At 42.2% G+C, this 21,447-nt stretch overlaps 2 protein-coding genes across 15 annotated transcripts in view; both read left to right on the top strand.

The window, feature by feature from the left end:
• The window catches only part of LOC144500100 (uncharacterized), a 51,924-nt gene extending 49,099 nt beyond the window's left edge, over nt 1–2,825 (top strand). Inside the window, exon 9 of the mRNA XM_078222877.1 lies at nt 2,362–2,825. Coding sequence (XP_078079003.1) covers nt 2,362–2,442 — 81 coding nt within the window. The 3' untranslated portion in view covers nt 2,443–2,825. The remainder of the gene's footprint in view (nt 1–2,361) is intronic.
• Nucleotides 2,826–14,631: 11,806 nt separating this feature from the next.
• Nucleotides 14,632–21,447, top strand: part of herc2 (HECT and RLD domain containing E3 ubiquitin protein ligase 2) — a 241,926-nt gene continuing 235,110 nt past the window's right edge. For 9 of the 14 annotated variants that reach the window (XM_078222434.1, XM_078222433.1, XM_078222442.1 and 6 more), the window contains exon 1: nt 14,632–15,043. In XM_078222434.1, coding sequence (XP_078078560.1) covers nt 14,972–15,043 — 72 coding nt within the window. In that variant the 5' untranslated portion in view covers nt 14,632–14,971. The remainder of the gene's footprint in view (nt 15,044–21,447) is intronic. The other 5 variants (XM_078222436.1, XM_078222435.1, XM_078222444.1 and 2 more) reach the window with 2 other exon arrangements.

Below are 21,447 nucleotides of genomic sequence, written 5' to 3'. Positions count from 1 at the left end.
TCATGCAGCGACTTCCAGATTCCCACCACTCTGGGTGAAAAAGCTTTTCCTCAAATCCCCTCACCTAAAATCTATGCCTCCTGATTACTGATCCCTCTACTAAGGAGAAAACTGACTTCTTACCTACCCTCTCTATATCCCTCATAACTTTGTACAGCTTCTTGAGGTCTCCCCTCAGCCTTCTTTGCTCTAAGGAAAACAACCCCAGCCTATCCAAGCTCTGTTCATAGCTGAAATGCTCCAGTCCAGGCAACATCCTGGCGATTCTCCAATGTACCCTTTCTAGTGTGATCACATCACTTTTATCGCGTGGCCACCAGAACTGCACACAGTACTCCAGCTGTGACCTAACAAGCGTCTTATACAGCTCCATTATAACCTCCCTGCTCTTATATTCTATGCCTCGTCTAATAAAGGTAAGTATTCCATATGATTTGATTTATTATTGTCACATGTATTAACATACAGTGAAAAGTATTGTTTTTAGCGCGCTATACAGACAAAGCATACCATTCATAGAGAAGGAAATGAGAGAGTGCAGAATGTAGTGTTACAGTCATAGCTAGGGTGTAGAGAAAGATCAACTTTTACCTTATGCTTTCTTAACCTCCCTATTTGCCTATCTAGTTGCCTTCGGGGATCTTTAGAGATTCACTCCAAGGTCCCTCTGTAATTCCTAGCATCCTACCGTTCATTATTTATCCTCTTGCCTTGTAGACCTCTCCTCGTGCAGGGTAAAGGCATTGCTGAAAAGAGATACATGTTGCCAAAGCTTTTTGTTTTGCATGCATCAGGACAAAAGAATGTCAAATTCAAAAACTTTCACAATTTATACTGCAGATCGAGTATCCTTTATCTGTAAATCTGAACACATCCAAAAACCACACTTTTTTTGAACCTCATCGACTTTTCCTGTGGAAAGTCTAGATGTTTGGCTGCACTATTTACCTTGTGATTTTTGTGGTGAACATGTCAAATGAAAATTACAGGTACCCTGTATTTATTATTCGAAGATACATTCATTGTATCATTTCCAGTCATTTTTTTTACTGTAGACTATAGCTAGCCTAGGCTCAGGTCATTGTAATGCAAGTAGACCTAGGACTATGTACGATATCCAAAAACAGAAATGATCTGAACTCCAATTGACTTTGAGGATTTTGGATAAAGGATATTCAATTTGTACAGACCACCAATTGTGTCTTTCTATTAATATTCAAATTCTTTACTGCCAAGTGACTGTTTGTATACCTGATATAAAAACATTATTAAAACCAGCAAGAAACAGAGTACAGACCTGCTGTTGGTGGTCCCACATTAGCTCAACATTCAGAGAGGAAACCCTTTCTATTAACAAATATTCCAGGATCTTCATATAGAGTTGTGTGAGTAAAATTGATGATTCCTAGGACCTGTGGGACGTCAGTAACTCAGGCAAAGCCCAGAGCACTCTCCTCTTCTTTGGCAGCATCCAGCCAAAAAGGTGATGGTTCCACCTGTCAGAATACATCAGTCACCTGCCTTATACAACAGTGCATGGTAACTTGACATATTGACAAGGTCACCTGTTTCAGTCTAGAAATGACCCTGAGGCATAGCCATTGATGGCTGTGCATGCCAGGGCTGCACAACACAGGGCAAAGCTCACTCACAGTCTTCCCAATAAACTGGACAGGCTGCTTCTCACAGAATTTGAGATACAACATTAGAGAGAATGCATGTGGTACATGATCTTTTGTGATGCACCTTACCCAATTTAATCCTTGTGCCACAAGTTCCCGGTCTCTGCTTGCTTCTCCAGCCCTGATGGCAGACCTGCAGCTCATCCATTTTTCAGCCGTAGAAAACTCAAAAATCCTAGATGAAGTTGAAGCTCCTGAAAGTCACTTTCCACAGGTTTTTCAAACAGTTGTCTTCCCCAAAATAATCACTAAATGGTTTTCTCTAGTTTGTTGCCAAAAGCTCTTTCAGCATTTTTTTTTTACACAAGATTTTCTTAAAAAATAATATTACAAGCTGTATTTGGATACAGCTTCAAATGCTGATGTTTAATTGATCAATATATATAGAATTGTCAGGATAATTTAACTGAAAAAATATAGATGTAGATGCGTTAAACTTCTAGGTGCATTGCTTTTTAATAATATTTTACAAAGCTACCTGTGAGCATGTGACCACTGAAAAGAAAAGCATGGCAAGGTGGGGTGTTGGTGCAATTTGGGAGAAAGTCACTTACTTCATATTAAACTCCAGAGCAAACATGTTGCACAGAGAAAATATATTTACAGATTTGGATATTAGCACATTTTCTTTGCATTGAATACGAAACATGTTAAAATACAAATAGTACATTTTTTTTAGGTGCAAGAAGTTGGTGTTGGTGACTCCAATCATGCAAATGAATCAGAAGATGTGAACTCCCAAGATGAAGATCAGGAATGAATGAATTCTTCATCTATGCCTCAAATACAGTGTTCCCTAGGATACACAACTGCAGTTTGTGTTCATGTAATGCCAGTGCTCTGCTTGCTGCCAAACAACTGATGAGCATCTTTCACAATCATGTTAACCAAATATGTTCTATATCCTCTCTAATCTTAATCATTCTAACTTTTAATGAAATAGTAATCTATCTTGCTTCCTTTATAATTTTACTGTCACAGATGAACAGGACCTTAAAAAAGCATTATTTTTATAATACCGTAGAAAGAAACTCACCATGACCGTTTGTTCCTAGCTTGGTTGAATAAAGTGTGCCGTTAAACTACTTTTACTCATGCTTTCAATTAAGAAGTTAGATATAATAAATTTATGTTCTTGGTCTGTGATTAGAAATGCTTCAGGGTTGTATTTCTTACAGAATGACATGAAGGACAAGTGGCCTTCCATTTAATAAGAACTGCAGCTGTTGGTGGGAGAGCCAAAAACAATATTTTCCATTACTCTCTCTCAACCAGTGTCTTCCTTGAAGCCCATTCTCAGGAACAGGCCAACATGCTGCACCACAAAGTCACAGGATGTGGAATTGCACCTCTAAGTCTCGACAGGATGAGATGTGGAGGCCAAGCACTCCTCCTCCACAGAAAAGAATGGGGAGAGGTGCACGGAAACAAGAGACAGACATTACATGATAGTGCAATTTATTAATAATTGAAGCGAGCCTTAGTAGTGTATTTTTACCTGCTCTTTGGTCCCCCAGATATCATTAATTGCTTTTGATCAATTGATAGTGAAACACCTCAGCGTGAGATGTTTGTGAACATTGGAGAAGTGAATGTGAGGTCAAATGCAACAGACACAACATTCAGTGCAGATCATAAGTTGTCCTTTTATAGTCCCAACATTGCACTCGCATGAAGTTAGATATTGGACAGTTTGGGCACATTCATCTCTGTAAAACACCCCATCTGAATGTCAGTCACCAGCAGATCATAAGTTGTCCTTTTATAGTCCCAACATTGCACTCGCATGAAGTTAGATATTGGACAGTTTGGGCACATTCATCTCTGTAAAACACCCCATCTGAATGTCAGTCACCAGCAAGTCTATTCCGGTATCAAAGCTAAAGGAGATCCTAATTTTTTAAACAGAGGCATCTGGAACCATTGTGCTGGTCTGTCCCATTGGAGGACATGCCTGCTTAACTGTTTCTAAACCTCTCTTGCACTTCCCTCTCCTCCTCTTCTTAAAACCCACTTCTTTTTCCAAGCTTTCAGTCACTCTCTCTTAATACCTCCACCTTTAGTTCAGTCTTATGTTTGTCAAGTGCTTCAAGATTACAGGTACAATACGAATGCAAGTCATTGTTGCAGATAAAATAATTTCAACATTGTAGTCTTTCCCTTAAAAGTAGGAGAAATAAAGGAAAATATTCCTGCAAAAGCTGACTGATACCTGGATGACAGGGTGAGCTGGATGTTTGGAATGTTTTATTTGTTCTTTGCTTCTTGTATTCAGACTGGAATAGCCAGCTGGCTGTTTGCCCATGGGCCTTACTGGCTTTTGAAATTACACTGGCTACCAATTTTGTGTTGTGTGAGCTGAGTTGCAGTAGGGGGATAGCAGCTAGATTAGAATAATGGACTTTACTATTTTAGTGGGGTTGGGGCCTGACTGCAAGTCTCTTTATGTTCACTGCTGGATGTGAACACTTTGTGAGCTTTGACTGTGAATATCAACAAACCTTACAATCATAGACACATTACAGTTGAACAGGAGGAAAGGCGCGCACTCATTGGTGACTGATCAAGTTTGCAAATCGTTGGTCATTGGTAAGGCTGCCAAAAGTGGTCATTTGAAGTGGTGATGAAGCATTGGAGAATGTTTGGTGTCTATGGAAACATATGCCAGCAAGAGGGCAATGCCTCAGTGAAAAGGAGAGAAAAAAGAATTCTACTCAGTTTAGTCATATTCCCCATCAAGCATTCCTCTTTGATATAGGGCAGATGGTGACTTGTTCCCAAAAATTTGTAAGCTGAACATGACAACCTGAGAGCAGCAATGAATGGATTTCCTTTCCTGGTGAGGAAGAAAAAGTTAGACAGGAGATGCCATCTTAACATTTCATGAAGGGAATATTTTTGATTTTGATTTGATTTATTATTGTCACATGTATTAACATAGTGAAAAGTATTGTTTCTTGCGCGCTATACAGACAAAACATTCCGTTCTTAGAGAGGGAAACGAGAGAGTGCAGAATGTAGTGTTGCAGTCATAGCTAGGGTGCAGAGAACGATCAATTTAATGCAAGGTAGGTCCATTCAAAAGTCTGACAGCAGCAGGGAAGAAGCTGTCCTTGAGTCGGTTGGTACGTGACCTCAGAGTATCTTTTTCCCGAAGGAAGATGGTGGAAGAGAGAATATCCGGGGTGCGTGGGGTCCTTAATTATGCTAGCTGCTTTGCCGAGGCAGTGGGAAGTGTAGACAGAGTCAATGGATGGGAGGCTGGTTTGAGTGATGGACTGTCATTCATGACCTTGCGGTCTTGGCCAGTGTACTGTTGCAAACAGCCATTTAAGAGGCTGAAAAAAAAACTTGCTGAGGTCAGAGCATGAACATCAGTCAAGACTAGAATTGGAAGTGAAATCCTCCAATCTACCATAGAAAGCAGCTGAGGCCAAACATTGTATGTTTTCAAGAAGGAGTTAGATTTGGTTCTTGGGACGAAGGAGATCAAAGGATAAGGGTGAGTGAAGGTGGGATCAGACTATTGAGTTGGATGGTCTGCCATAATCATAATGAATGGTGGAGCAGGCTCGAAGGGCCAAAGGCCTCCTCCTGCTCCTATTTTCTATATTTCAAGTAAAAACCACTTGACCGATTTATATTTACAATGAAATTTTATTTTAAAAGTTTCATGCTGAAAAACTCACAAGCTGCACATTTGAATTAACATACATCAGGCATTTACCAAGTTCCAGACTTTAGGATCAGAGGGAATTTTTAGTTCACCGGCCAGGAGACCAGCTTGGAGCTAAAAAAAGGATTATCCTTCTTAATTTTGTATTATTTTCTTAGTTATCATAGCTTAACGGGCAGGAATGTCAGCTAAATATTCCTAGTTAGAGGGTTTTCAGATGGGTTAGTGAGTAGGATAAGGAATGGGGAGGGGGGGTAACTTGCAATACTGGTTAAATGAACAATCACAGCTGTGAGCAAGGAAGATATGCTGGAAGGTTCACTGAATGAAGCCATGTGGTTTGAATCGAGGAACAAAAGAAATGGAGGCAATCACACTGCTGTTAGAAGACAATAGACCCCAAACAGTCAGAGTTAGAGCAGCAAATATGTAGGTAAATTGCTGAGAAGTGCAAAATATAACAGGATAGCAATTGTAGAGGATTTCAACCACCCCAATATTAACTGGGATAAAATGAATGTAAAAGTTATAGAGGTGTAAAATCATGGAAATGCATCCAGAGAACATTTTCAGCTCGTACATACAAGCCCAACAAGGGGCTGTTCCTGATTTAGTTTTAGGGAATGGAGCTAGGCAGTTGCAAGGGGTATTCGTAGCAGTGATAATAATTCAGTTTGATTTAGCAGCTATGATGAAGGTCAAAGACAGACCAAGAGCAAAAGCTTTAAATTGGGGAAAAACTGATTTTGTGAAGCCGAGATCCATTTTGGCAAAAATGGACTGGAAACAGCTAATTGAAGGTACATCAATGTCAGAGCAGCAGGAAGCATTGAAGGAAGAGATAAAGAAAGTTCAGAATATGTCCCCACAAATATCAAGGGAGGGGCTTCCAAATCCAGCCATCTCTAAGCACAGAGCAGGATGAAACAAAAATTGGGAAGTTTCTGTCCAATGCTCAGAGGTTAGTACTGCAGAAAGCCTAGAGGAGTATACAAAGCTGGAATGAAAAGAGTAAAGGAAATTAGCAAAGCAAAAACAGGCCAGGAAAAAAAGGTAAAATCAAAGAAATCCCAAAGATCTTTTTCTTTTTAAAGAAAAATATTAATGGGATGCGGTTGTCGCTGGCTAGATAAGCATTTATTGCTCATTCCTAGTTGCCCTTCAGAAGGTGGTTGTGCCCTTCAGAAGGTGGTTGTGAGCTGCCTTCTTGAACCGCTGCAGTCCTGGATAGTTTCAAGCTTCAAGTGCGGTTGGAGTTGCACTCATCCAGGCCAATGGAAATTATTGCATCATACTCCTAAGTTTTGGGGAGTCAGGAGGCGAGTTACTTGCTGCAGAATTCTGAGCCGTTGCTTGCTCTGCTGGCCTTGGTATTTATGTAGCTAGTCCAGTTCAGTTTCTGGTCAATGGTAACCCCAGGATGTTGATAATGGAGGATTCAGTGATGATAATGACATTGAATGTCAAGGGGCTTTGAGTAGACCCTCTCTTGTTGGAGACGGTCTTTGCCTGGCACTGTGTGGTGTGAATGTTACTTGCCACTTGTCAGCCCAAGCCTGGATATTGTCCAGGTCTTGCTGCATTTCAACATGGACTGCTTCAGTTTCTGAGTTGCGAATGTCACCAGCTAGACCAGTATTAATTGCCCGTCCCTAACTGCCCTTAACAGGATCATGGTAAGTCGCCTTCTTCAACCGCTGCAGTCTATGTAGTGTAGGTACACTCACACTGCTGTTAGAAAGGCAACACCCATATGAATATATTCAATAAATACATAAAGAACAAGAGTTGTACAGATTAGTGACCTAAGAGATAATTCACGTGTCGCATTGGAAGATCTGGACATGGTTCTTCATATTTTATGTCTATCTTAACAAAATGAAGTGCACACTCCAGTTATAAGTGGGAGCAGCTTTTACAAACCAGGGAGGTCAGGTTGGGAGGGAATCTGTGCCTATGTTCTTTGGGTTTGGTGAATAAATTTATGTCAAGATTGGCTCTAGATTTCTCCGTTACTGGGGTGGCACAGTAGCACAGTGGTTAGCACTACTGCTTCACAGCGCCAGGGGCCCAGGTTCGATTCCTGGCTTGAGTCACAGTCTGTGTTGAGTTTGCATGTTCTCCCATGCCTGCGTGGGTTTCCTCCGGGTGCTCTAGTTTCCTTCCACATTCTGAAAGATGTGCTGGTCTTTTAGGTGCATGGACCTGAGCAGGTGCCGGACTGTGGCGACTCGGGGAATTTCACAGTAACTTCATTGCAGTGTTAATGTAAGCCTACTTGTGACTAATAAATAAAAATAAGTAAAATACTCAGTGAATGAACAATGGGTTATAACAAAGATAACTGCAGACATTATAATTGAGGAGTGTGACATATTGATGGAATACATATAACAAGGGATGAAATATTAAGGGGTTTTATAACTGTGTAATTGGGCTTTCAGCCAAGCCTGGTGAAATTAATCCCAGGCTCTCAAGAGAGGCAAGGCAAGAAATTGCAAAGACTCTGACCATCATTTTCAAATCCTGTTTGGCTACAAGTATGATCAGTAAGAAGTCTCACAACACCAGGTTAAAGTCCAACATGTTTATTTGGTAGCAAAAGCCACCTGTTGGACTTTAACCTAGTGTTGTGAGACTTCTTACTGTGCTTATCCTAGTCCAATGCCGGCAACTCCACGTTACAAGTATGATGCCAGAGGATTAGAAGACTGCTATTTTTTTTCTATTCATTCATGGGACATGGGCGTTGCTGGCTGGCCAGCATTTATTGCCCATCCCTAGTTGCCCTTGAGAAGGTGGTGAGCTGCCTTCTTCAATTGCTGCAGTCCATGGCTGTGGGTTGACTCACAATGCTGTTAGGGAGGGAATTCCAGGATTTTGACCCAGCGACTGCGAAGGAATGATGATATGTTTCCAAGTCAGGATGGTGAGTGGCTTGGAGGGTAACTTGCAGATGGTGGTGTTCCCATTTATCTGCTGCCCTTGTCCTTGGATGGAAGTGGTCATGGGTTTGGAAGGTGCGAAGGATCTTTGATGAATTGCTGCAGTGCATCTTGTAGATAGTACACACTGCTGCTACTGAGCGTCGCCGGCGGAGGGATTGAATGTTAGTAGATGTGATGCCAATCAAGTGCGCTGCTTTATCCTGGATGATGTCAAGTTTCTTGAGCGTTGTTGGAGCTGCACCCATCCAGGCAAGTGGGGAGTATACCAGCACACTCCTGTCTTGTAGATGGTGGATAGGCTCAGGGAAGTTAGGAGGTGAGCTACTCGCCGCAGTAGTCCGAGCCTCTGACCTGCTCTTGTAGCTACTGTGTTTATGTGGTGAGTCCAGTTCAGTTTCTGGTCAATGGTAACCCCAAGGATGTTGACAGTGGGGGATTAAGTGATGGTTACACTATTGAATGTCAAGGGGCGGTGGTTAGAGTGTCTCTTATTGGTGATGGTCATTGCCTGACATTTGTGTGGCGCGAATGTTACTTGCCACTTGTCAGCCCAAGCCTGGATATTGTCTAGATCTTGTTGCATTTGAAATTAACTGCTTCAGTATCTGAGTCGTCGTGAATGGTGCTGAACATTGTGCAATCATCGGCAAACATCCCCACTGCTGACTAATGTTGTACCATTGTTTGAAAGGGAGGTATAATTACCAGCTGAACCTTAAAGAGGTGGGTGAGTTTTTGGGGAAATAATATCTATAATTTGAAAGGGAAGGACTGTCAACATGCATTTAAGGCAAGATGTCTGACAAACTGAGGAATCTAGAACACGGGCAAGTTTCAGGACAAGAGACGGATCACTTCCGATGAGGAGAAATTTCTTCAAAGGGTCATATCTTTTGCGAATTCTCAATCCCAGACAGTTCTGAATGTTCCATTGCTGAATATATTTAGTGCTGCGTTCAGATAGATTTTTGGACTCAGGAAATCAAAAAATGTGGGGAGTGGCCGGGAAAGCGGAGTGAAAGCTTATAGTCAGCTGTGATCATATTTAATGGTGGGGCAGGCTGGAAAGGCCATATGGTTTACTTTTATTTTAGGTTAGTTTTAAAGTTTAAAGTATATTTATAAATGTCACAATTAGGTTTACATCAACACTGCAATGAAGTTACTGTGAAAATCCCTTAGTCGCCACACTCCGGTGTCTGTAAATAGATTGTATAGAAATGTAAATAGATTTAATTTTTTTTGAGATGGCAACAAGTAGGGTTAATGAGGGTAGCACATTTCCAATTCCTTTTTGAAAGCCACCTTTGAATCTACTTTAGCTGAAGTTTCTCCTGTCTCCCACTCACTCACCATCACAGTGTTGATTACCTCATGATCTTACCATCTGGAAGCATGCATGTTTCCAGACAATATTAAGGCCACATGTCTGGGGCCAAGATATTGTAAGAAGTCTCACAACACCAGGTTAAAGTCCAACAGGTTTATTTGGTAGCAAATACCATAAGCTTTCGGAGCACAGCTCCTTCGTCAGATGGAGTGGATATCTGTTCTCCAACAGTGCACAGACACATAAATCAAGTTACAGAATACTAATTAGAATGCAACTCGGCCAACGTTGTCTACCTGATACGCTGCAGGAAAGGATGTCCCGAGGCATGGTACATTGGGGAAACCATGCAGACGCTACGACAACGGATGAATGAACACCGCTCGACAATCACCAGGCAAAACTGTTCTCTTCCTGTGGGGGAGCACTTCAGCAGTCACGGGCATTCAGCCTTGGATCTTCAGGTAAGCGTTCTCCAAGGCGGCCTTCATGACACACGACAGCGCAGAGTCGCTGAGCAGAAACTGATAGCCAAGTTCCGCACACGAGGACGGCCTAAACCGGGATGTTGGATTTATGTCACATTATCAGTAACCCCCACAGCTTTCTCCCTGATCTTGCAGAATCTCACTAGCTATTCTGTCTGGAGACAATACATATCTCTTTAACCTGTGTTGAATGCTCCCTCCACCCACATTATCTGTACCTTTAAGACCTGGCTGGCTGTAGAGATTTGCATTCTAATTAGTATTCTGTAACTTGATTTCTGTGTCTGTGCACTGTTGGAGAACAGATATCCACTCCATCTGATGAAGGAGCTGTGCTCCGAAAGCTTATGGTATTTGCTACCAAATAAACCTGTTGGACTTTAACCTGGTGTTGTTAAAACTCTTACTGTGCTTACCCCAGTCCAACGCCGGCATCTCCACATCATGACTACCAAGATATTGGGCAGAATTGTGGCCAAAGAGGTCACTGTGACACAGTAGTGCAAAGCAGAGAAAATTACCAAGATCTTGTGAGAGCTGACCAACTCTCACTGAACTATGACATCAGCAATGACTCTGCTTCATTACACAATAGGACCAAGATTATAAATTACTTCACCAACTCTCACAGAACAACCACTCCACTAACCAATACTTGAAGTCATATCTGATACTAAAATGTTCACAACTTTCTCCATCAATTAACTAGTCAGTGGATTCTCAAAAGATGTTTTCAGGGAACGTACTGAACATTATATTGAAAAGGTAATTGGATAGAGGCAGCGGACAGTCCAGGTGCTTCACACAATGGAGCGTGACAGATTGAGACTGCTCTGACTCTCATTATAAGCTGTGACATTTCATGTCCATGACATTTCATCAGAGCTGGGAATATAATAATTACTAACGCCACTGCTCATTATAAAACCTTTTACTCTTGTAACAAAGGACAAAAAAACTCCTCTGGAAATAAATAAAAAGCACTTCTTTTCACATCTAATAACCAGCTCACCTTGAATCTCTCCAGCCCCAAAGCAGATTCAGTACCAAAACTATCTCCCTCATACGGCAGTTGGTCTGCATATTTGTACCAAATTGGGGAGCAATAGGATTGTAGATCATTTAACCCTTGGAGCCTGATCTACCATTCAATGAGATTATGGCTGACCTGCAACCCCCATCCATATTGCCGTTGCTCCATATCCCAAATCTATCACTCTCAGATTTAAAGTCAACGGTTCCAGCATCAATTACCATTTGCAGAGGAGAGTTCCAAACATTTACCACCCTTGGTGTGTTTCGTGATTTCATTCCTAACTGGTCTAAAGTTTATATTACATACCATATGCCAAGACTGCCCCACCTGTGGATACAGTTTCTCCCAAGATACTATGTTCGTTTCCTTTAAGAATACAGGAAATTGGGGCAGGAATAGACCACACAGTCCATCAAGCCTGCTCAGTCACTTCAGTAAATCATGGTTGCTCTCAGGCTTGAACTCCAATTTCCCACCTGTTCCCTATATCCCTTAATTTCCTGAGACACCAAAAATCTGTCAACCCCAGCCTTAAATGTATTCCACAATGGAGCATGCACAACCCTCTAGGGCAGATAACTCCACAATCTATTGAGTGAAGTAATTTATAATCTTGGTCCTATTGTGTAATGAAGCAAGGTCATTATTAATGTCATGGTATAAGAACCTCTGGGAAATAGTGATCATAATAACATTCAGCTCCATATTAAGTTTGAAAGTGACATGTACCGACCACACTCAAGAATCTTAAGGTCTGAAAAGAAAAACAATTTCACAGGTATGAGGGGAGAACTGGCTAAGGTTAATGGGGTAAATAGACTAAAAGGTATGGAGGTAAATGAACAGTGGGAAACATTTAAAGAAACCAATTCAAATTCTTCAACCAAAATACATTCCATCGAGAAACAAAAACTCAATGAGAAAACTATCTGTGGTTCACTCAGGAAGTTAAGGATATTAGGTTAAAAAAGGGGCTTACAATGTTTCAAGAAAACAGTAACAAGTCTAAAGATGTAAGGATTGTTTTAGAAACCAGCAGAAATTGATGAAACAGGAAAAAAAATAGAATGAGTAAACTAGACAACAATATAAAAAGATTGTAAGTGCTTTTATAAGTATATACTGAGAAAGAGGGTCATAGATAAGGTGAACAGTTGGAAGGTTTTTCCCAGGGCAGAAATGACAATTGCAAGAGGGCACAAGTTTGGGGGGGGAGGGGAGGGGGGGGGGGGGGAGGGTTTCCAGTAGAGATGTGCGGGGAAGTTTTTTTCTAACAGTGAGTGGTAGGGGCCTGGAATGCACTGCCAAGGGAGGTAGCTGAGGCAGACACATTAGCGACATTTAACACTGACCTGGAAAGACACACGAACAGACGGGGAATAGAGGGATACAGGCAGTTAGTCTAGATAGGACAATGTGATTGGCGCAGGCTTAGAAGGCTGAAGGGCCTGTTCCTGTGCTGAACTGTTCTTTGAAGAGAGTAGCTTAAGTTAATGTTGGTGCCTTTGAAGCAGTGATAGGATAAATTATCATGGGGAACGAAGAAATAACAGAGGCATTGAACAAATGTTTTGTGCCTGTTTTCACAGTATACGCAAGTTTCTTACCAGAAATAGACGGTAACTTAGGGGCTAAAAAAAAGCTGAAGAAATGAAAGAAATTATCAGCAGAGAAAACATACTGGTGACAATATAAGGAATAAAAACCAACAAATCCCCAGGACGCAATGGTCTACACCCCAGCTTTCAAGAAGAGATAGCTCAGTGATACTGGATACAATGGCTATGACTTTCCAAAATTCTTTAGATTCGGGAATGATCCCATGACATTATATAGGGAACTGGGAAGTTATTCACTTTGGTCATAAGAATACAAATGAAACTTGTAAATGTTGATGTTCAAAGAGACTTGGGTGTGCCTGTGGACCACAAATCTGGCTTGCAGGCACAACAAGCAATCACAAAGGTAAAATAGCATGTTAGCCTTTATTGCAAGGGAATCGGAGTACAAGAATAAATGAATCATACTACACTTGTACAAGGTTTTGTTGAGACCACAATTAGAATACTATGTGCAGTTTGGTCTCCACATTTAAAAGATATACTTGTATTGGAGACAGTACAACAAAGGTTCACTAGATTGGTACCTTGGGTAAGGAGGTTGTCCTGTGATAAAATTACATGTTGGGGCTTTTATTGAGTTTAGAAGAATGAGATATGATCTCACACACGTTGAGGTGGTTTCTGCCAGTTGGGGATCTAAAAATCAGAGCAGTCTCTGGATAAAGGACCGATCATTTAGGACTGAGATAGGGAGAAATTATTTCACTCAAAGGGTTGTAAATCTCTGGAATTCTTTACTATGGAGGGTAGTGGATGCTCCATTGTTGAATACATTCAAGACTAGGAAAGACAGATTGTTTGGTCTCTCAGGGAATTAAAGAATGTAGGAAGCAGGCAAGAATGTGGAGTTGAAGCCCAAAACTGGCCATAATCTTATTAAATGGTGGAGTTGGCACCAGGGCCACATGATCTGTCCCTGCTCCTAATTCTTGTGTTCTCCAGTCTTAAATGATTGACCCTTTATCCTCAAATCACCCCCAAATACATCATCGCACAGTGGTTAGCACTGCTGCCTCAACAGCACCAGGAACCCAGGCCTTATTCCCAGCTTAGGTCAATGTGCAGAATCTGCACAGCCATTCTCCCCAGGTCTGTGTGGGTTTCCTCCGCATGTTCTGGTTTCCTCCCATACTCTGGTTAGAGGTACATCGGCTATGCTAAATTCTCCCTCAGTGTACCCGAACAGGCGCTGGAATGTGGTGACTGGGGGGGGGTTTCACAGTAACTTCATTGCAGTGTTAATGTAAGCCTACTTGTGACACTAATAAATATTTAACTTTAAATGATTGACCCCTTATCATCAAGACCACCCCCAAATAGTTTGGGATTTAAATGAAATCATTCTAAATTCCAGAGAATTCATCCCATGTTTGGGTAATCGCACTTTGGAATTTAACTCTTCGAGTCCCGGTATCATGTTTGGCAAAATTCACTGCACTCCTTCCAACATAATGCTTCTTAAGGTCTGGTGCCCAGAGTTGCTCCACAGGATTCCAGGCGTGGTGTAGCCCAAAGGTAAGGGAACCAAGTCAGGCATTGCAGACTTTGAATTATATTTCGAAGAGGTCGACCGTTGTCTCTCCGCAGGCCGCCGCCAACAACCTCACTCACTCACTCACCTTGCTGCCCCTTCTCTCACCGGCTCACAACTAATGGCGGCCGTCGCCAGGCCCGTCAACCCGAGCGGCGCGCGCGCACACTGGAAGTCCCGCCCCCCAAACCCGAATCCGAATGGCCAACACCACAGACCTTGGCTCCGATTGGCCGGCGGTGCTGTCACTCTGGGTGACGTCAGCGCGCCGTTGCTAATGGCCGCCGCCATCAGGTTTGGTTGATCCTGGTTCTTCCTGCGGTGAAGGGTTGCTGTGAGAGCGCGCACCCACAGAGACAGGCAGAGAGAGAGAGAGAGAGGCAATCGAGGGAGGAAGAAAGCCAGACTTAACGGTATGGGGGAGAAGAAGGAGGAGGAGGAGGCAGGCCGGCTGTTCAATCACTGCAAGTGCTAGGCCCGGTCCTGTGGCAGCTACTGATGCCCTCAGAGTGAATGAAGCTGGAGTGATTTTGCACCCACCACCCCCCCCCCCCCACACCTTGGGTTCTCCATTTAATATAATGCGGCTGTCTCCCTTCCTGGCTCCCTTCACCCTCTCCTGCCATTGAGTCTCCTGGAAGACCTGAGGTGGGGAAAGATGCCTTTCCAGTGTTTCTGCCTGGCGGCACAGGCTCGTTTCGACTCAAAGTGGCTGAAGACGGATTTGCAGGTATTAAAAATTAAATGGATAATTATTTCCAGGGGTGAGTGGAATCTGTAATCGAGGTTAACGCAACTGTGATGATGTCTACACACCCCAGGTCCAGGGATGTAAAATAAGGATAGTGTAAGGCTAATGAGATGATGTGTGTGTGTTTGGTTGGGTGGGTGAGGGATGCAGATTAATGCAGCGTGATCCTATTCCTTAGCTTCTTCTGCAGGCAGGCAGCCATGGATTTGGATGGCTATTTTCTCCTCGTTACCAAATCTCCCCCCACCCCCTTCCCCTCCCCTCCCCCTCCTTGCTCCTGTCAGCTTCAATGATGGAAATATGAATTGTGATTGAGAGGATTTAATATATAATAAATGGGCACTTGTATTCTCTTGTATCTTGTATGGGCTGTTGTATTGTTCTGAGTTCAGATTGCATCTGCTTCGGGGTGTGTGTATCACCAAACACTGCAGGCAGTTAGTTACCAGTACTGAAACATTATACTGTATTTAAAAGATCACTATGTACTTTCACTCAAGCATAGGATATTTAAAGAATTGCATTAATATCAACAAAATATCAGTTGCTGCACATTATCCTAATCTTTGGATTTTAAGTAGGCCTCCATTAGATGGAGGTAGCAAGGTGACGAGCAGTTTTTTAAAAAAAACATCATCTGTAGAAGTATAATTAACAGGTTGACCTCTTTTTCTGAGACACTCTTTTTGTGGAAGGTGTATTTATTGTGTTGAATTGTTTGCATGCATTGAATAACATTCAGAACGTATTCTGTTCGTGGTCTCTGTGTGGGGAAAAGGGATGGCCAATGTGACTGAGGTGAACAGCGAATGGAGTGAATTTGTGATGTGAATAAAAATTAGAAATTCAAAGCATAGAGTAGTAATGTAGCATGCGTTACAAATTACTTTGCTATGGAATATTAAGGTATAGATGTGTATTTGCTCTTTCCCATCTATTGAATTTCAAACACAATTGTACCAATGGAGGAAAGGCCTTTGGCAGAAATGCATATACCCATGCACAGGGAGGAGAATTATAATTGAAAGATGAGTTTTTTTTTTCTTCTCCACCTTCAAAAATTTTGCTGCTTTAGTTTATTTTCTGGCATTTAATTATAACAGGGAGAAGGGAGAGGAGTGAGAGCAGATCCTGTGTGCAAGACAGATGATGCACACTGAATTATAGTCACTGAGTTATATTGGAGTTTGCAACATCGAAGCGAGTTGTTTTGACCTAACCAGGTCATGTTGTTGATGCTTATTAACATATCTTTCTTATTCCTCTTTCCTTCAAAGACCTGGCTAAACTATTCGTACAGTTTGACAGGGGCCCTGTTTTAGTCACTTATTCTAGTAATGCATACAATCTTACAACCCATTGTGTAAAAATGGGCAGCACAGTGGCACAGTGATTTGCACGGCTGCCTCACGGGGTCCCGGGTTCAATTCCGTGTGACTGTGTGGAGTTTGCATATTCTCCCTGTGTCTCCGTGGGTTTCCTCCCGGGTGCTCCGGTTTCCTCCCACTGTCTGAAAGAGGTGCTGGTTAGGTGCATTGGCCATGCTAAGTTGCCTCTTAATGTCAAGGGGATTAGTAGGGTGAATATGCGGGGTTACGGGGATAGGGCCTGGGTAAGATGCTCTGTCAGAGAGTCGGTGCAAACCCGATGGGCTGAATGGCCTCCTTCTGCACTGTAGAGATTCTATTATTAAAATAAACGAGGTTTCGAATGCATGTTTACTCTTGTGCTTCACTTGAAATCTCTGTCCTCTTGTTTTATTCCCTGCAATCGCTACAAACGATCCTATGATGTGGGAAGAACTGAAAATGTGAAATGGGATATGGGGAGAACGTGGGAATATGGCATTGAGACCGAGGATCAGCCATGATCATATTGAACGGTGGAGCAGATTTGAACATATAGACATAAGAACCAGGAGTAGGCAATTTAGCCGCTCTAGCCTGCTCCACCATCTAGTATGATTGTGGCTGATCTCATCTCGGCCTCAACTCCACTTTCCTGCCTGCTCATCTTAGCCCTTCAAAATGTTAGTAATTAAAACTCTTCCTTAAAGGTCCTGGCATTCGCCATGCTCTGGGGGAGTGAATTCCACAGACTCACGGCCCTTTGAGAGAAGTAATATCTCCTTGCCTCTGTTTTTAAATCTGCTACCTCTTATTCTAAAAACTATGGCCTCTAGACTGCCTGCCAAACATCCTCTGCATGTGTACTTTGTCAATCCCCATTATCATCTTGTATACCTCAATTTGAGCTTATCTCATTATTCTAAACTCCAGGGAGTATAGGCCTAAACTGTCCAACCTCTCGCCATAAGACTAACCCCATATCTCTGGAATCAATCTAGTAGAGAGCCGAATAGCCCGCTCCTGCTCAGATTCTCCGTTTCTATTGAAATTTGGGGGTTTTCTGTACCGGTTCTATTCTACAACAACCACTGAATATACAGACTCTTTATAGTGCAGCAGAATATCCCAAGAAAGAGGTATTGGATGCTGGCAGGTATTGGAAGGAGCGTAAGGAGAGGTGACTGAAAGCCAAAGTCAAAGAGCAGATTTTTCAAAGACTTTTGAAGGTGGGGGAAATTGTGGCAAGCTGAGGGTGATTTAGGGAGACCGCTTCAGAGTGCAAGGCCATGATGCAGAGGATGCGAGGGGATGGTGGAGTGGAGCGATGTGCCCTGGTGATGTCTGGAGAAAGTAAGTTGGGAAGTAAGTTTGAAAGAGTTTGCATATGTAAGAGATGGAATGAGGTAATTGAGTGGTGGAACAACAGTGATAAGTGGTGAGACTTGAGGATAACAATGGAAGAGGATCTTGGGAATGAATTGAAGTATCGTAGGTTCCTTACAGCGCAGAAGGAGGCCATTCGGCCCATCAACTCTGCACCCACTCTCTGACATAGGATCCCACCCAGACCCTTTCCTGTAACCCTACGCATTTGCCCCACTAACCTAAACATCCTGGGACACTAAGGGGAAATTTAGCATAGCCAATCCACCTATTTAGTCTTGACTATAGTAGATGAATGATGCGAACCTTGAGGAAAATATACCTGGAAATGAGCAGTGTATGGATGAGTATTTCAGTGACGGGATCCTGAGATTGATGTGGAAATGCACAATGTTGGTGATGACTGGATGTTCCAAAAGGGGTGAGTGATGTTTGGTTCAGTCTGTGCTGTAATGCGGGGTGGGATCTGGGTATTAGCTGATGCATTAGAGGTTCAGAAAGAGTCGATTGATGCATTGATTATGACTGACCATTTATAGATTTTATAGAGAAATGACCATGATATTGTCATACTTTGTTAATTTGTCTTTACAAACTTGGTGTAAACAAACTGTTTTAGATGCATATTGATGAACTTAAAAACATGAAGTTAGTTGATTGTTGTTTTGTTTGGAATAGCTGTTGTTGAAATAAACAAACATTTACAGAAAGGAATTTTAAACAAATGACATTTGCTGCCAATGATCCTTTCCTGCTTGCAGTCTGTCTGTAGTAAACTGGGTTTCGTCAGAACCCATTAATAGACCTTCCGAACTTGTTTGTGTTCCCTACAGAATTTCCCTATCACAGAATAACTGTTTTTGTTGCTCAATTCTGATGCAAAACAAAATAAATGGTCCCGAAAAGTGAAGCTTGCTCATCCTTTGTAAGATTCATGAAAGAATGTTGATTATATTTGACCTGATTGTAATGAGATGGAGCAGATTCAACTGACGTGATGTGATTGCTTTTTATCCTCGACTGATTTGAATAAAGAAAGACTGAGAGCATTGACTTTGTTGTCAGTCGCAGGTGGGGTATTTTTTGAAAACGATATCTCTTCCAAACTTCTAACTTGTTGTAGAAAGTTAAAAATAATACTTTATTTAAAATTTGATGGTATTCAATTTAAGTATGAAAGCAATGTTCTGTGGGAAATGAACGTATTTTGTTGGAAACTGAAGTGCTCCATTTATTTGTTTGTCTGTTCCCATATTGTGCATTGTAAATAAGGCAGCGCCATCACCTGAAACTCAGCCCATTGTATGAAGCATCTTTTAGTATTGGGTTAACCATTGGGCAGCATGGTGGCACAGTGGTTAGCAATGCTGCCTCACAGCGCCAGGTACCTGTGTTTGATTCCCAGCTTGGGTCACTGTCTGTGCGGAGTCTGCACATTCTCCCCGTGTCTGCATGGGTTTCCTCTGGCTGTTCTGGTCTCCTCCCACAATCCGAAAGACGTGCTGGTTAGGTGCGTTGGACATGCTAAATTCTCCCTCAGTGTACCCGAACAGGCGCTGGAGTGTGGCGACTAGGGGATTTTCACAGTAACTTAATTGCAGTGTTGATGTAAGCCTACTTGTGACACCAATAGATAAATAAACTTGGCTGTGGACCACCTTTGACCTGCTCAATTGCTTCCCACTACAGTTTTGTTGTCTTTTAATGGTCCCCACAACTCAAGTCAATTTTGTGCGATCTGTTCTTGCTATTGCATCTGCTATGCCAAAAATTGCATTTTGAGAAATCTTTAATGGTAACTAGCAATGCAGTAATACATTTAAAAGGTATTTGATATGCAAACTGAGGTTTAGTCCTTGTTGATATTAGTTTCCTGAGCCCATCTTTTTATTTTGTTCAAACTGTACAGATACCTTTACTGGTCATTTTGCTTCTGTAGCTTTGTTTTGTGAAGGGGAGAGTTTTATTTTCAAAGAGTAGATGATCTTTCAACAGCAAAGTACAAGTATGTGATTTTTCCCTTTGAGGTATCTTGGTGAAAAATGTTGTCGTTAAAAAATGCGGCTGATGTTGCTGTGATTTCCAGCTGGTCCAACTCAAAAAAGAATTGTCTTTATTATATCTTAAATATTTTGTCTTCACAAGCTTCCACGATGGGTTATAAATTCTAACTGAAGGGGCGGCACAGTGGTTAGCACTGCTGCCTGACAGCGCCAGGGACCCGGGTTCGATTCCCGGCTTGGGTCACTGCCTGTGTGGAGTTTGCACATTCTCCCCGTGTCTGCATGGGTTTCCTTTGGGTGCTCCAGTTTCCTTCCACAGTCCAAAGATGTGCGGGTGAGGTGGATTGCCCATGCTAAATTGCCCCTTAGTGCCAGGAGAACCTAGCTAGGATAAATGCATGGGGTTAGGGCCTGGGTGGGATTGTGGTTGATGCAGACTTGACGGGCCAAATAACTCATTCTGCACCATAGGATTCTACGAGTATATTCTACTGATGCAAACACAAGAGCTACTTTGAGGATTTCACCTGTATACTTTTTTTAACATACATCTTTAAGGATTTCACCAGTTTTTTTTACATACACCATGTAGGTTTACCAATCTATCCTGTAGGATCGCTCATCAGATCAGCAGTGCTGGGCTACACAACACATTGATGTCACAGACTGATGAGTACAGTTGGGAGATGAACAAAGAACAAAGAACAATACAGCACAGGAACAGGCCCTTCGGCCCTCCAAGCCCACGCCGCTCCCCGGTCCAGGATTGAATCCTGAATCCAGGATCCCCGCCCAATTTTCCAGCCTATCTACATACTAATATCCTATCCACCGAGCTGTCCCTCACAGCTACGATGCTTTGTTCATCACAACCTATTAGCTCACCCCCAGCATTTGATCTTCAGAGCTGCACAGGTGACTCTTGGTCCTCTTGGATAGCTTGTCAGGGCACAATGTTGCCGAAGCTGTCCACTGTTGTTGAGCTACCCATTGCATATGGGAAAGAGGGAGAGGAATGGCTCCACAATGTGATGTCGGTCTATTGTGATTCATGGTTAAAAAATCCTAGAGAAAATCGAAATATTTCAAGTATGCTTGAAAACAAAATCTTTATTGGATATATAATTTTTTTGATAAATCTTTATTTGTGTGCCGTCACAGCTCAGTTGTGCTCAGTTTAACATAGTTCAATCTTGAAGAAAATCAATAATATTCAAGGTGGCAACGAAGTACCAGGAGAATCACGTGGAACACCAGTCACCAGTGAATATACCGACTATTCTGAACTTTGCGATATTATGAGATAACGCCCTTTCAAAACTGAGCTATTTAACAACAACTGCAGCTTAAGCAAGCGTTGCATTTTTAAAAATCTCCTTAGAACTTCTGGTGAGCCATTGCGATTATGTAAGGCTACAGCGTAACTAGTCCAGTTCAATTATGCTCTACGGGTGCTCGCCTTTCCCATTTCACATTGTCAGCTACTTAAATTGTCAACTAGCATGTTGTGAAAGGAAACCCGATTGCAGAGAGAGAGGGAACAAATATTTAACTTCCGCCATTGGCCAATTTCTGTTTATATCTGAAAAGAGACAACTGAGCCCATGAGAAGGACTGGAGAAATTATATCTAAGTACTCAAGTCCCTG

The sequence above is a fragment of the Mustelus asterias genome, chromosome 10 (genome assembly GCF_964213995.1).
Source record: "Mustelus asterias chromosome 10, sMusAst1.hap1.1, whole genome shotgun sequence".
Taxonomy (NCBI): Eukaryota; Metazoa; Chordata; class Chondrichthyes; order Carcharhiniformes; family Triakidae; genus Mustelus; species Mustelus asterias.
Note: the sequence above shows the minus strand (reverse complement) of the source record. Positions and strands in the feature narration are given on the sequence as shown.